The 12,951-nt window shown below is 38.7% G+C and overlaps 1 protein-coding gene across 2 annotated transcripts in view; it reads right to left on the bottom strand.

The window, feature by feature from the left end:
- Positions 1-482: 482 nt before the first annotated feature.
- The window catches only part of LOC116954137 (uncharacterized), a 34,255-nt gene continuing 21,786 nt past the window's right edge, over positions 483-12,951 (bottom strand). For both annotated transcript variants that reach the window (XM_032974605.2, XM_076074269.1), the window contains 8 exons: positions 11,009-11,085; positions 10,310-10,420; positions 8,863-8,940; positions 8,651-8,749; positions 7,126-7,229; positions 5,560-5,682; positions 4,078-4,135; positions 483-1,088 (listed from right to left, as the gene is read on the bottom strand). In XM_032974605.2, coding sequence (XP_032830496.2) covers positions 999-1,088; positions 4,078-4,135; positions 5,560-5,682; positions 7,126-7,229; positions 8,651-8,749; positions 8,863-8,940; positions 10,310-10,420; positions 11,009-11,085 — 740 coding nt within the window. In that variant the 3' untranslated portion in view covers positions 483-998. The remainder of the gene's footprint in view (positions 1,089-4,077; positions 4,136-5,559; positions 5,683-7,125; positions 7,230-8,650; positions 8,750-8,862; positions 8,941-10,309; positions 10,421-11,008; positions 11,086-12,951) is intronic.

Here is a 12,951-nt window from a genome sequence, read left to right as displayed (position 1 = left end):
AAATCGTAGGCAAATGTCCATGACGGGTTTCCACGGTAATTTTCACGATATAATTGTTATAAATTTTACAATGATTGCAATGTTTCCGAATTTTTTCCTAAATATTTCTAATTATGTTATTTTTTGCTTTGCAGTATTTGCGATATGGATGATTACTTAAGTTATTCAATTGCAGTCCATTGAACACGAGCATGACATTTTATATATTTTTCCTTGTCTGTACTGCCATTCCCATGGTGTGGCATGTGTAAAACGTTTCTGGTGTCCACTAATCGCACCTCCGATTTGCACGGTTGGCTACGTAGTGCAAACGTTCAACGTACATAATCATTGCAATCTTACATAACACTTGTCATGCTGTTAATAAGCACTGTACATGAATACATAATTCGAGAAAGGTTATTTTATATGGAAACACGATGACAAATACCCATGAACCTGAACCTGTCATGTTATTAAAGGGAGAATAAATGACAATGGAAGAGAGTGAAATCAGGTTTATTCAATAATTTTTTTACACTCTTTATTATATATTCTTTTTTAAAATCAAGAATTGTTGCTACGCTTCAATAGAAGCCTCAATTTTTATTTTATTTGCCACGTCCTCAGAAAGATAAGCCACCAGTTAGCACAGAATATGGCAGAGTGTGGCTGGTTACGTCACATTTACCTTAATTCTATTTAAGCATTGCATAAACTCCAAAAGTCCAATAACTTAACAATATTGCGGTTACATTTCGGGAAAAAAATATCAAACATCTGTGAAACATGTAAAGCACAGATACACTGAAAGTTACGTAACAATTATGGCAAACATGTAAAAGTCAACAGTATAAAAGTAAATCTCGCGCTACAAATTACAACCACACCCGTCATTTGGTGGAACGACACCACGTTTGTTTACCAAACCATTTGTTGCAATACAAAAATCGAACAAAACACAAATGTTCACGTGGTTTGGAAGTGCGACAATTGGCACAGCATTCATTATGCGTTCATTAGCTGGGATGATTGAAAAAAAATAGGCAAACAGCTTTTTGCAGCTCAATGCTCTCTTTCGTATTTAAACGAACCAGCGTTGGAATCACCTGGATGCATACACACAGGGACACATAACAGTCCATTATTTCAAAGGCAGGGAAGGCAAGTCACATTTGTTACTCGTGGATTAATTACCCACAGGATAAAACAAAAATCCTCCTGTCTTTTTTGTATTTGAATACACATTTTGTCATTGCTCTGCAGAATCTAATGCATTAGGTATAGAACAATTTGTTTATTTAAATATATTCGTACGCTCATGATACTTTCATAGAATGGCGTGTACAGCAAATCGCTGGCCAAACGCGGCCTGGCAATTTTGAATATACACAGGTAAACATTGGCCCGCAACATGCATCTACACATTTTTCGGGGCCGCGGTTCTCCCGAGCCACCGGGAAATCCGTGGCGCTGCGTGGTAGCTTATCAGCCGTCCGTTTTGTTGTTATTATTATCGCAACCACATATTTTGCTTCTATTTGTTGTGGACTGAGCACCTCCTTCTAACCACCCTTCCCCCATCATCTCATTGTCATAATCATTAACTTATACCCCCAGTATTAAATAATAGAAAGTTAATTTAATGTTCATTTATGTTTTATTACATTGTGTAATGTACTTTACCAACTGAGGATATGCAAAAGCAAAACACTACAGTAAGATTTGGTACAGTACACAATTAAAAAACTAGTATCTTTCACTAAAGACGAATTATCTAAATTATCAACAGGTGTATATCGGATTAATTGTTTATGTGGCAGATGCTATATTGGATAGACGGGACGTAACATCAGCATAAGACGAAAAGAACACCAAATAAATATTAAATTCTCAAACAACTGTCGGCAGTGGCAGAACATGCTTGTCAACAAGGACACTCAATTGATTTTGATAACTTTGAAGTGTTGTGTAAAACTAATTATTACTGGCAAAGAATAATTAGAGAATCCATTGAAATTGAGAGAAACAGAAATAACTTTAATCGCTGACAGCTACAGGCTGTCTGGCTTGGAAGCGTATTATTAAATAATACATATTACAATTCCTTACATACTAATTAACGGATTACTAACGTAGCATATAATGACAATAACACACACTACAACTAATTACTAATCTACAACTCATTACTAATCATAACCATTGACTGATTACCAATCGATTATATAATTACAATACCCCCCCCTCCGCCTCAAATCACTGCACCTGAATGAGTTAAATGATGACGTCACCCTGCTGCTCTATTTAAGACTTGTAGCAAGTGAGGGCTTTACCATTCTGGCGAATTGCCCGATGATGCTGGATGTAATTACCAGCGAAACGCCGTACTCAAATTTTAAATGATGTTGATTCACTCTTCAACACACCGGTGGGCTAAAGTAGTGAACTATGTCCTTTGTAAACGTGACACATTTTTTACTGTTTGGCCGTGTCGGGTGGAGGGTTACGACATATTTATAAGTAACGCAAACCCAAAAACCTTTATTATGAATAATATTGGTCGCGAAAGCCTCCTGCTACGTGTTAAACTGATGCCCACAGTGACCTTTTCCAGGAAACCCAACTTCCGCGGTTGGCAAGGGATAGCTGCATTAGACTATTTACTCTACTTTTAATTCAAATTATGTGAATTGCATCTTAGACCACGTACAAAACAAGGTATAACATGAGAAAGATAATACAAGCAAACCAGTGTAAAAAAGACTAAAAGCAATGGATTATTAGGATGAATGGCAATCCTGAATTGTAACAACTCATTTGAAGAGGGTTGAATCATTACATGCCTTTTAGTGATACATGTGTACTTAGAAACTTGGTAGAATGTAGCTCATATCTTGGATAAATTATGTTAATGTGTAGATCATAAGACACCGTACCATTATCAAAATAGACCAAGATACATTTTGCCTAAAATTACCCATGACCCCACCCAAGCTTGACATCACTGAAATCCAAAATTATATAATTACCCAAAAGCACCATAATACATAGCAACTAATTGATTAATTAACATTGTTAAATGATTGAGTAGAATTAAGGCAGCATTTATTTATTATAGATTGTCATGTGTTTAATGAATTTAACATTTTCACTTCCACAAATTGGCTCGAATGTACTTTTTTTTAATAATTCAAGCCGCAGCTGCAACCACAATTGCAAAGTATGAGGGAAATACTGAAACTTATATCTTATCAGTAATCTGCCACAAAAAAGGTTAAATGTTTAAAATGCTGTGAATTCATAGTGTATACACTTGATATTTAAAATAGTAAAATAGCTATTCATACCTATAACAAGATACAACAAAAATATCCTTTCAACATATCAACATTAAATATACTGTTTCTGGGTGAAGTTAGACAATACCTGGTATTTTTCATGTCAAGAACATTTGTGATTTGAAGATCAAATATGGTATTATACAAATACATTATTCCATATAGTTTTTGGCTTCAGAAATGAATAATCCAATTTCAATAGCACCGAAAGGAATGCCACTTGAACCATATGAACTGTGACAACCTTCCAACTGTGGCCATTGAGTTATATTAGATGATTATGCTGCGACTCAAAACAAAATTAATACAAATACAAGTTGCTTATATAAAGCATCTAACTAAATGCTACCACATCTCTCTGTAAGGGACTTTTATTTCAGTGACAAGGTGTGTTCATATTTGACACTCACTGCCAGCAGTGAGAGTTGTACGTACTGCACAGGTTTAAAACTCTGTTATATTGTAACAGGGCACATAAAAGTGAAAGACGCATCTCTCAGAATTCACTGGCCTGAAATGTGTTAAGTACAAAGTAGCAAGAATTGAGCTCGTAATAACACAATCAACAAAATTACACGTAGTCCCAACAATTTAAATGGACAATGCTGTAAATTTGTAATGGTTAATTCCCTAACGTATGATTGGCATTAAAGCATTTTACAACCTCTATTAACTGTCAAAAAAAACCCCGATTTATTTCCTTTGTTTTTCTTAAATATAATAAAAGCAAAACGGTGATTTTTTAAACATATATTACCGTGGACGCCATCCAATTTTTTACAATTTTCTTCTCTGGTTCGGTGGAAACGTTCCTTCTAAAAGAGAAAACATTTGAGAAAGCGCCCAAACATTCAGGAACAGAAATGCAATGTAACACCAAGACTGGCTCTTGCCGAGCTCTCTCCGATTTTACATTTACATGCAAATTTCTTACAATGACATTCTAATCTCTCACAATATAATGGCCACCCACACACCGTCGTCGTGGGTATGGCTCAGCTCTCCGATCTTACATTTATATGCAAATTTCATCTCGAGCTCCGCCCGTTTACCCTTGGGCTACATCCATCTCAAACCTTTATAACATCCTGCCTAAGCAGCTCTCCCGCCATATATTTTTCCTGCCTCGGCAGCTATCCCCGCTATATTTTGTTCACCCGATGACGATTGTTTGTGTTGTGATTGAAACGTCGTGATATTGTTATTTTTATATATTTTTTTCTATCTACGTGTCTTTACCGAAAGACCCAAAGAATATGAACACCAAGACGTCACACACATTTCATGGATGGGTTATAAAAAACATTTTAACTGTATTATGATTAATATTTAATGTCTGTTGAAGGTGAACGATACAGCAATCTATTCCTCTCGACGAGCTCTACACTATACACTAATCAAAGTTTTGTTTCTTCTGCGCATTTGTCCTCGCTGCGCTTGGACGACATGACAACAGAATGATCCGCGCCCGGTGGGTCGCAGCGTTTATGTGCGCTGTGGGGACGGAGTCGCCAAAAATAAATTAATTACAATTTTGACTTTCGTTTATTCGGGACCCCAGGGTCCCACCATAAGGTTCATTTGTTAGTCAAGCACTGACTGCAGTACCACCATCCTGGTTATCTAAGAGGAGGATTTCTAACAGGAGGGCAAAATTAAAAATAAAATGTAATTCATATTAAATCAACTTTACCAGATCATCTGAAGACAGAGTAAACAAATTTAATAATTCAACCTCAGTTAAAATATGTTTAAAATCAACATACCTATATGCCTACAGTAGAATGTTTTTAGTCGGTGCGCTGCTATGACATACGGATGAGGAACACTTACAAATTGAACAAAAGCTCAACAGTGCATGGAGAAGTGCATGCTTGGAATGACACTTGAGACCACATGGTTTAAAATAAAACACATTGACTTAAGAACAGTTAAGTGGGGGCTTGAGTAGGACACGTCCCTAGAATGGATGGCCACAAGTCAAGACTCGTAAGAGTGGCAGTCAAAAGAGGGAACATGCCTGAGTAGGTATCTACCAGAGACGGTGTAATAAAATCAACTGATGTACAGGAGTTCATGTAATTTATGCATCGCATAATGGCGACATATGACAACGTCATGCAGAGGCTGTCATTCATGAGCGTATACATGATGGCATGAAAGAGAATGGTACAAGTAAAACAACATTGTCTTTCTCACCGCCGGTTTTTGTGCTAAAAACTGCTTCAGTAGCACTTGCCTCATCATGAAGAAGAAGATTAGGCTTGAAAAGTAAATGCCAAGGTAGTTGAACTCTGCATGGTCGACCTTCCTGAACAAGTCAGCCAGAGCACACATTTGTTCAAGGTGTTGCACAGCCAACCTGTCAGAAATCCAGCAGATGAAGCAGAGTTCAGGTGCGAAACATTGGACTTTTTCCCCCAAACATGAATTATTTAGCAGAAGAAATGTACCCAATAATTTTTCTTTTTAGAAACTGGTCCAAAATATTGATTTAAAGCTTTCGTGACTGCAGTAATTCATATTCTTAGTTTTTTCGGTAAAGTCACGTTGAAGGGAAACAACAAAATAATAAAATATAAAACAATTAAAAATTCTCACGACCTTTCGACCATAACTCAAACGGTCGTCACCTGAAGACGACCGTTTGAGTTATGGTCGAAACGTCGTGAGAATTTTTTATTGGTTTATATATATTTTATTATTTTGTTGTTTCCCTTCAACGTGACTTTACCGAAAAAACTAAGAATATGGTCCAAAATAATTCACTTTTAGGATCATTATGTGGATAGATGTACAATATCATTGTATTTTAGAATAGTTTTCGGTTGACAATTATAGCTGCTGGACACATTTACAAACACAAAATGACGATAACATTTTACGTGAAAACAACCTATGTCTGCGTAGCTTAATTTGGCATGATCTATAGGACTGTATGTGGTAAATTATGACTTCAACCAGCATGGTCCAGAATGGTGCAGGTAAACAGAACATAGCACGTTAGGAAAGCACATTAGCAAGTCCAAGCAATGTCAAGAAATGTTTTAGTCAATCAGCTTATTGGCTTTCAAGGCAAAAATTATGTAGCAGCACTATGGACTTGTTTTTACTTTCTCGGTCTCATCGTCAGTCAGAGTTGTAAAACGTATATTACAGGAATCCCCCACTAGATATTATTGATGCACAAATGCGTTCCTGGGAAATGCTACGCGTGTACAATACAGTATTATATCACAAAATAATTTATTTTCACCGCGTGGATTCAGAGTTTAAAATTGCACGAAAAATACTCTTTGGTTCTTTCGGTAAAGTCACGTTTTTCCCACCTGATGATTGCTTGTGTTCCAAACGAAACGTCGTGATTTATTTAATTTTATAACTACATGACTTTATCGAAAGAACCAAAGAGTATGGATTCCTGCAGTCACGAAAGATTTAAATCTAGAATGCACGAAAAATGTTCGTAATTTTTTTCTTCAAAGCAAGGCACATGCGTACCATTAAACTTATAAACAAATATGTTCCCTGATTCATCAGCAACATACATGCGGAAAACAAGTGTAAAGTTAGTGGGGGATACCTGCATTGTCAAAAGCACTCCATATAAATAATGGAGCCATGTTCACTTTAAATATCAAAATTGTATGCGAAGTAATTTCCATTGTTGTGGAGAACGATCACAGTTTGTATTTACATGTGGAGACAATGTTTACACATAACCACTTTGCTTATAGATATGCTTTAATCCAAAAGCACCAAAACAGCACAAAGCCAGCCCAGTGTGCAATGGAATGAGCATCACCTCTCGACTATCCCCTCATGGTAGGCTAAGTTTTGCAAATCACCAACAAAGGTCCAATTTAGGTGGACGGAGGAAAGCAGAAACTCCACTGCCCACATGTTTGGCTGTGGAAATAACAAAAAAGAAGTTTAATTATTATTTTTACTTATTACAAGTCACAACACTGCCATTTCAGAACCAGCTCAGGTTTTCTGTTATATCCCAAAGACACAATTCTTAGTTGATAGGTTTTCTGCATGCCAGTTCTAGGTCATGCAACTAAGTAGCTTATGTTCCCAGGAAAGCTATTAGAAATCCCATCTAAGTTCTAATCTTCCACCATCATTTTCATCATCCATGGTCAATCCACTGCTTTATGGATTAAGGTGTACCCAAGCGACCACCATCTATAACTATCCTGCAATGTAATGGGGTCCCACCCAGCACCTGCACATAAGGCGATTTTAAAGTCCCATTTCCTCGATAGATGTCCTCTCAGACAAGTTGAATTCCTTTGCTGCCACTCCATTATTATTCTTGATCGATCAATCTTTCTAGTGACGTGTGCTGCCCAGGGGCTTACCTTTTTTAACCGTTAGATGTTATTGAACAGTACTTGTTCTCTACTCTGTGTGTTTCTGTCTCTTAATGTAATTCCAAGAATATATCTTGCTTTTTTATCTAAGGCCTTGGTTTGTGAGCACTACAAACCAAGGCCGACATCAATTTCTACTCATGTTGAATGATGTTTCAAGTCTACAAAGGCTAGGTATAACGATAAGATCAATTACCGTAATGGTTAAATTGAATATGAACAATTTACTTATTTATTTACATCCTTGTAAATGAAGTGAGCAAAAGCACCAAACAATGTCATTTTAATGACATGGCCTAGCGGTAGCACAATTGAAACTTGTTGCAGATGATCACCGTCTGAATTCAGAGGCCACCCTGATCAATACTGTGGGTGTATTAACCATGACAATAGTTTGTGCCGTCTATTCTACACTGGACGCTAAAGATCCCGTGAGGTCGTTTGCAACTGCAGGGCCGTTGTGTGCTGGCAGTCTAAATATGAAAAACGATCTGCAAATTATGCAATTAAATTAACGTTAGTATTCATCACCCCCTGTAAACATTTGGCAGTGCCCTCCAAAAAACGAGTTATGAGACGAGTGATTGTCACCCATGTTTCTACCATCAATACAGTTGCAATTTTTTTTTATATAATCACAAGCATTTCCTGCCTTTAATGGCTAACATTGTTTTCTGAAATGTTAAAAAGATGTTAAACTTTTGCTGATGTTTTGCTGTAATTGCTCGACCTCAATATTCTGGGTCACCCAGGATTCTACTCAGTGTGCAATACAAAAAAAATCTTTCAAGATAAACTTGTAGATACAAAGTATTCTGTGGCCATCTTATCAAAATTACATCAACAAAACAGCATGGTGAAAATAAGATTTTGTGGTTATTCAAAAGAAACATGATCAGTGCTTTGGGCTCAATGAATATGCTCAAGAGTATCCAGAAGAAAAAAACATACCCCATAGGATAGCAACAGGTTCCAAAAGTTTTCAGGCCTCAACAGTTGCAAGGAGAAGTTCTGGACAATAACGTTTGTAGCAATGACAACGCAGCCAGCCTGCCAAATGAGGATCAAATGTACATGATTAATATCAATGCAGAATATCTATTCAGGTGTAAAATTTACTTTTGGGCAGTAAAATCTGAAACAAGTAAAGGTAAAATTTCTACCAGTGATGAGAAGTCACATGGGATGTTGGGGATGTGTCCATTTACTTTAGTCAGGTCTTCAACAATAGCATGGGACTTCTGCATGCATGTATGGGGAGAGAGAACAACACAGAACAATTCACTCACCAACTGCCCTTGCCATCGCAGATCAAACTTACAACAGCACATTACAATTCACGTTTGTAAAATACCATTTAAGGAGCCTATAATGCTGATTAACCATGAATGCAGCAATGACTTTCAAAATAAAATAGTAATACAACATTTTCTGGGCAAACCACATTGGGGATACCTCCCCATTTTGCACGATACACTTTTGTAAAATTCTGCAGCAAATCTGCTTGGTCTTCTTAACAACTGAAGCAACCATGCTAAGTGTAAAACGGTAAACTTGCATCAATTGCACGTAACTATGACAACACAATAAGGAGAACATAAATACAGTCTGTTCTCTTATAAAGCATGTTTTCTTATTGCGAATTGGATATTACGCAATTGAGTGAACAGAACTACGTCACCCAAGTAGGAATACGCGGTTGTACAATTGCCTTGGCGTACTATCACACAAAGCGGGATGCTGCTGGATGCTACCCATGCGCCTGTCTTTGTTCAGCCTGCATAAGCATCTCACGCGATAGTGGGCTGTGCTTTACTCTATATTATATACATTATAACGCGATTTTTCCATAATTTGGAGTTAGTGGAGAACAGACTGTATACAAAATGTGGTATTGAGTACATTATTAAATCGGTGATAAGCCATGGAAAACAAACTGGAGTCATACAAAACAGCTACATAAACCCCTACCACATTTGTGAACATGGTTAAAAAATACAATGAAAGGCACTGCAGAGATTGCACAATTGAGGGATGTTTAACTTTTGAAGTAGACTGCCGGGAGATATAGCGCACCAAGACAAAGGAATACAGATATAGCAGGATAAATAAGAGACAGATGAAGAACCTGGAGTGGAGGTACATGTTCATGGTACAATGTAGACATTAGGATGTCATGACCTTATTAATGACACCGCATGTACTGCCAGTACATGCCAAATTATTGTGGTTTGCTGGAAAATATAGTTGTAGAACCATGATGCAAGATAATGTAAAGGAGAGAGAAAGAGACAAAGAGAAAGGATTTGGGGTGCGCACCTGGAGGATTGCTAACACTGACAAGACATACAACCAATGGGGGGAAAACTATAGAAGCAGACCCAGAAGATTGGGTGCCGACTGTGCAACAGCTGCAGGTAGAATTTTTTAATGGTATGTGTCAACAGCCAGGATAATTGCAAAGTGGCACATTAAATAAGGAAGATTGGACATATTTCTAAACTACTGAAATCATATACCACTCAAAATCTACATGAGTGAGAAGCAACTGTGACCGCAATCAGTCATGACCTTGCTTGGGCACGAATTGACAAGGATAGGTGGACTTGCCTCAAACAGCTCTGGTGGTGGACATCCGAGGGCTTTAATGTGTGCACATTTAGTACCCGCTGGGGTTGGAGGGGTACACAGCAACTTGACCAGCATTACCAGGGAGTTAATCTGTATGGGGAAAAAAGAGACATTTCAGTAAAGCACTCAACAGGTAACATTAATGATCGTCATATACTTAACTGGGAAACAAAGCTCTCCATACAAAACTGTCATATTGCATTGGCCAGTGTTTAATTATAACTCAGTAATGCAGTGTATATTTACAGCTTCACATCACTCCTGCTAAGGGAAAGAGTAATACTACAAACCACTGTTTATGTAAGCAGAGGGGGGGGCAGTGTAACTTCACAGCACTGGATGTAAAAGCTGATCTTTAGCTTACTCGCTAACAGCATGTGTTTGGCTTGAGAATCTCAAGATACTTCGTTTAACTTGTTCAAAAAAGACTGCATTTATGTAATCAGCAGCAATGATGTCCAAACATGCATACCACCTATAATAAGCATGCAAAAACGTATTATGCCTGGAAACAAGGCTTAGTTATTGAAATTTTAATAGAAATAAACGATTTATATTCAAGTTTGTGCCAGGTCAAGCTGTATTTTAAAGTATTAATTTAAATTGCTATCCAGAACAGGCATTGATAAATGACTGAACAGTTCCACGAAGAGAAATTACGTATATTTTATGACTCACGTCATTTTTGAGATCTTCATTGAGAAAAAATATTCTCAGTGCAAGACTGAGAAACAAAGATGCCTTCTCCCGGGATGCTGTGAAGGCCATGGATAAAACAGATTGCAAAATCAGAAGGACATCTACTGTTGAAAGGTGCGGCGAGGAGAATTCGGGAAAAAGAGCGTGGCCGGACCGGGCGAGAGTAAGAACCAGCGCGAGCCGGATCTGTGGGCTGTTTGGTTTGGGAAACTGTCGTCGTCGCCGCCTTGGATCGGGTCGTCTCCATCGTCTGCGAGTTGTCTTGAGACTAGAAACTATGTTGTCTCTGAATAGAGTTGTCTCACTACCCAAGTGTAGAGTCACTCGCAGTTACTTGTCGAGTTGTCAGTGGACTTTATTCAAGATAAATATACAGAAGACAAGACGGTGTCTCTGAGAGCTACATTACAGTGGTATCAACCAACTCTATAGTAGTATATACCGACTCTACAGTAGTATCTAATAACTATAGTCGTATCAACTGACTATAGTAGCAACTATTAACTTTATAGTAGTAACTAATAACTTTATAGTAGTATCTGCTGACTCTATAGCAGTATCTACTTGCTCTATAGTCGTATATACCAACTCAACAGCAGTACATACTGACTATAGTCTCTACAGTAGTGTCGTGACATCGCTGGATGTCACCATGCTGTCGGGGCAGTACCGGCTCTAGAGGGGCACGGTGTGCGTGGAGTAACATCGCTGAATAGTACCATGCTCTAAGTGCAATGCCAGCCCTAGAGGGCACGGTGTGTGTGTGTGCCGACCTAAGGGGAAGGTCATGTGAGGCCATGGCACTCTGGTTGTCACGGGAGGACACGTGACCGGTTAAGATGCATGGGGGGCCCCCAAGAGGGAGCTAGGAGGGTCACGTGATTGGGTCCCAGGTTCTTCCCGATGGTTCTGGAAGGGGGACGTGGCCAAGGACGGAGCCAGCCACGCCGTAAAGAATATAAGCAGAGTCCCGAGAGGGATCGAGGTTGTTCATCCCGGTAAAGAATCCCTTCGTCTACGATCTCCGTCCTCAGAGTCTTCCAGCACGTGGACCTGGGTAGTATGCTGTTGGTCCCAGGTCCGTAGTTAACAGTTACGTTAACTAGTGTAGTTAGCCGGGTGGTCACCACCCTAGGTTGTTATAGTCTTAAGGCGAAGGTTTAACCCGTGTGTTGGAACTAAATAAATGCGATGCCTCCAAGTCTGAGTGTGTGACTCAGTTGAACTCACTACATTAGTATCCACCGACTATAGTAGTGTAGTGACGTTAATGGTGTCACTGTGGTGTTAGCACCAGCCACTGTCACAAGAGTGATACTGTGGGTCAGTCAGGATGTTCCTGACTGATCTGGTTGTGTACCGTATTTTCCTACATATGCATATACCCCGTAAAAACTGCGTTTTGTGTAAAACTAATTTCAGATAGCCCGCATCTCCATATACCCCGAATGCATTCATATATTTAACGTCGTTACCGCAGCTTAATTCCATCATATTAATACGAAGTTTACATTTGTAATACATTCCACTATCAATTGTTAACATTTAAATCATAACGTGCACAAAGACAAACTAACCGGAAACGAGTGAACTTAAAACAGTAAATAAGTAACAAAAGTAAATATCCAATGAATAAGTAACACATAACTGGTAGATAAGCACAGTTTTAGCATTGGTAGATTGCACTGCGCAGATAATAGCAGCACTACGGTAATGCCGTCGCCTCGCCCCCAAACCCTCTCTCTCCCCCCAGTTGCCCCAACCCCCACCTCTCTCTCCCCCCACCTCTCTTCCCTCAACCCCCACCTCTTTCTCCCCCCAGCTGCCCCACCCCCTAACCCCCACCTCTCACCCCAGCTCTCCCGTCGCCGGTAAACAGTGCACGCACTTCAAAAACTGTCATTTAATTGTACAAACAATTA

Source organism: Petromyzon marinus, chromosome 3, assembly GCF_048934315.1.
Source record: "Petromyzon marinus isolate PM22_M1 ecotype Great Lakes invasive population chromosome 3, UKy_Petmar_22M1.pri1.0, whole genome shotgun sequence".
In the NCBI taxonomy this organism is placed as follows: domain Eukaryota; kingdom Metazoa; phylum Chordata; class Hyperoartia; order Petromyzontiformes; family Petromyzontidae; genus Petromyzon; species Petromyzon marinus.
The sequence above is the reverse complement of the archived record's forward strand: the minus strand, read 5'-3'. Positions and strand labels throughout refer to the sequence as shown.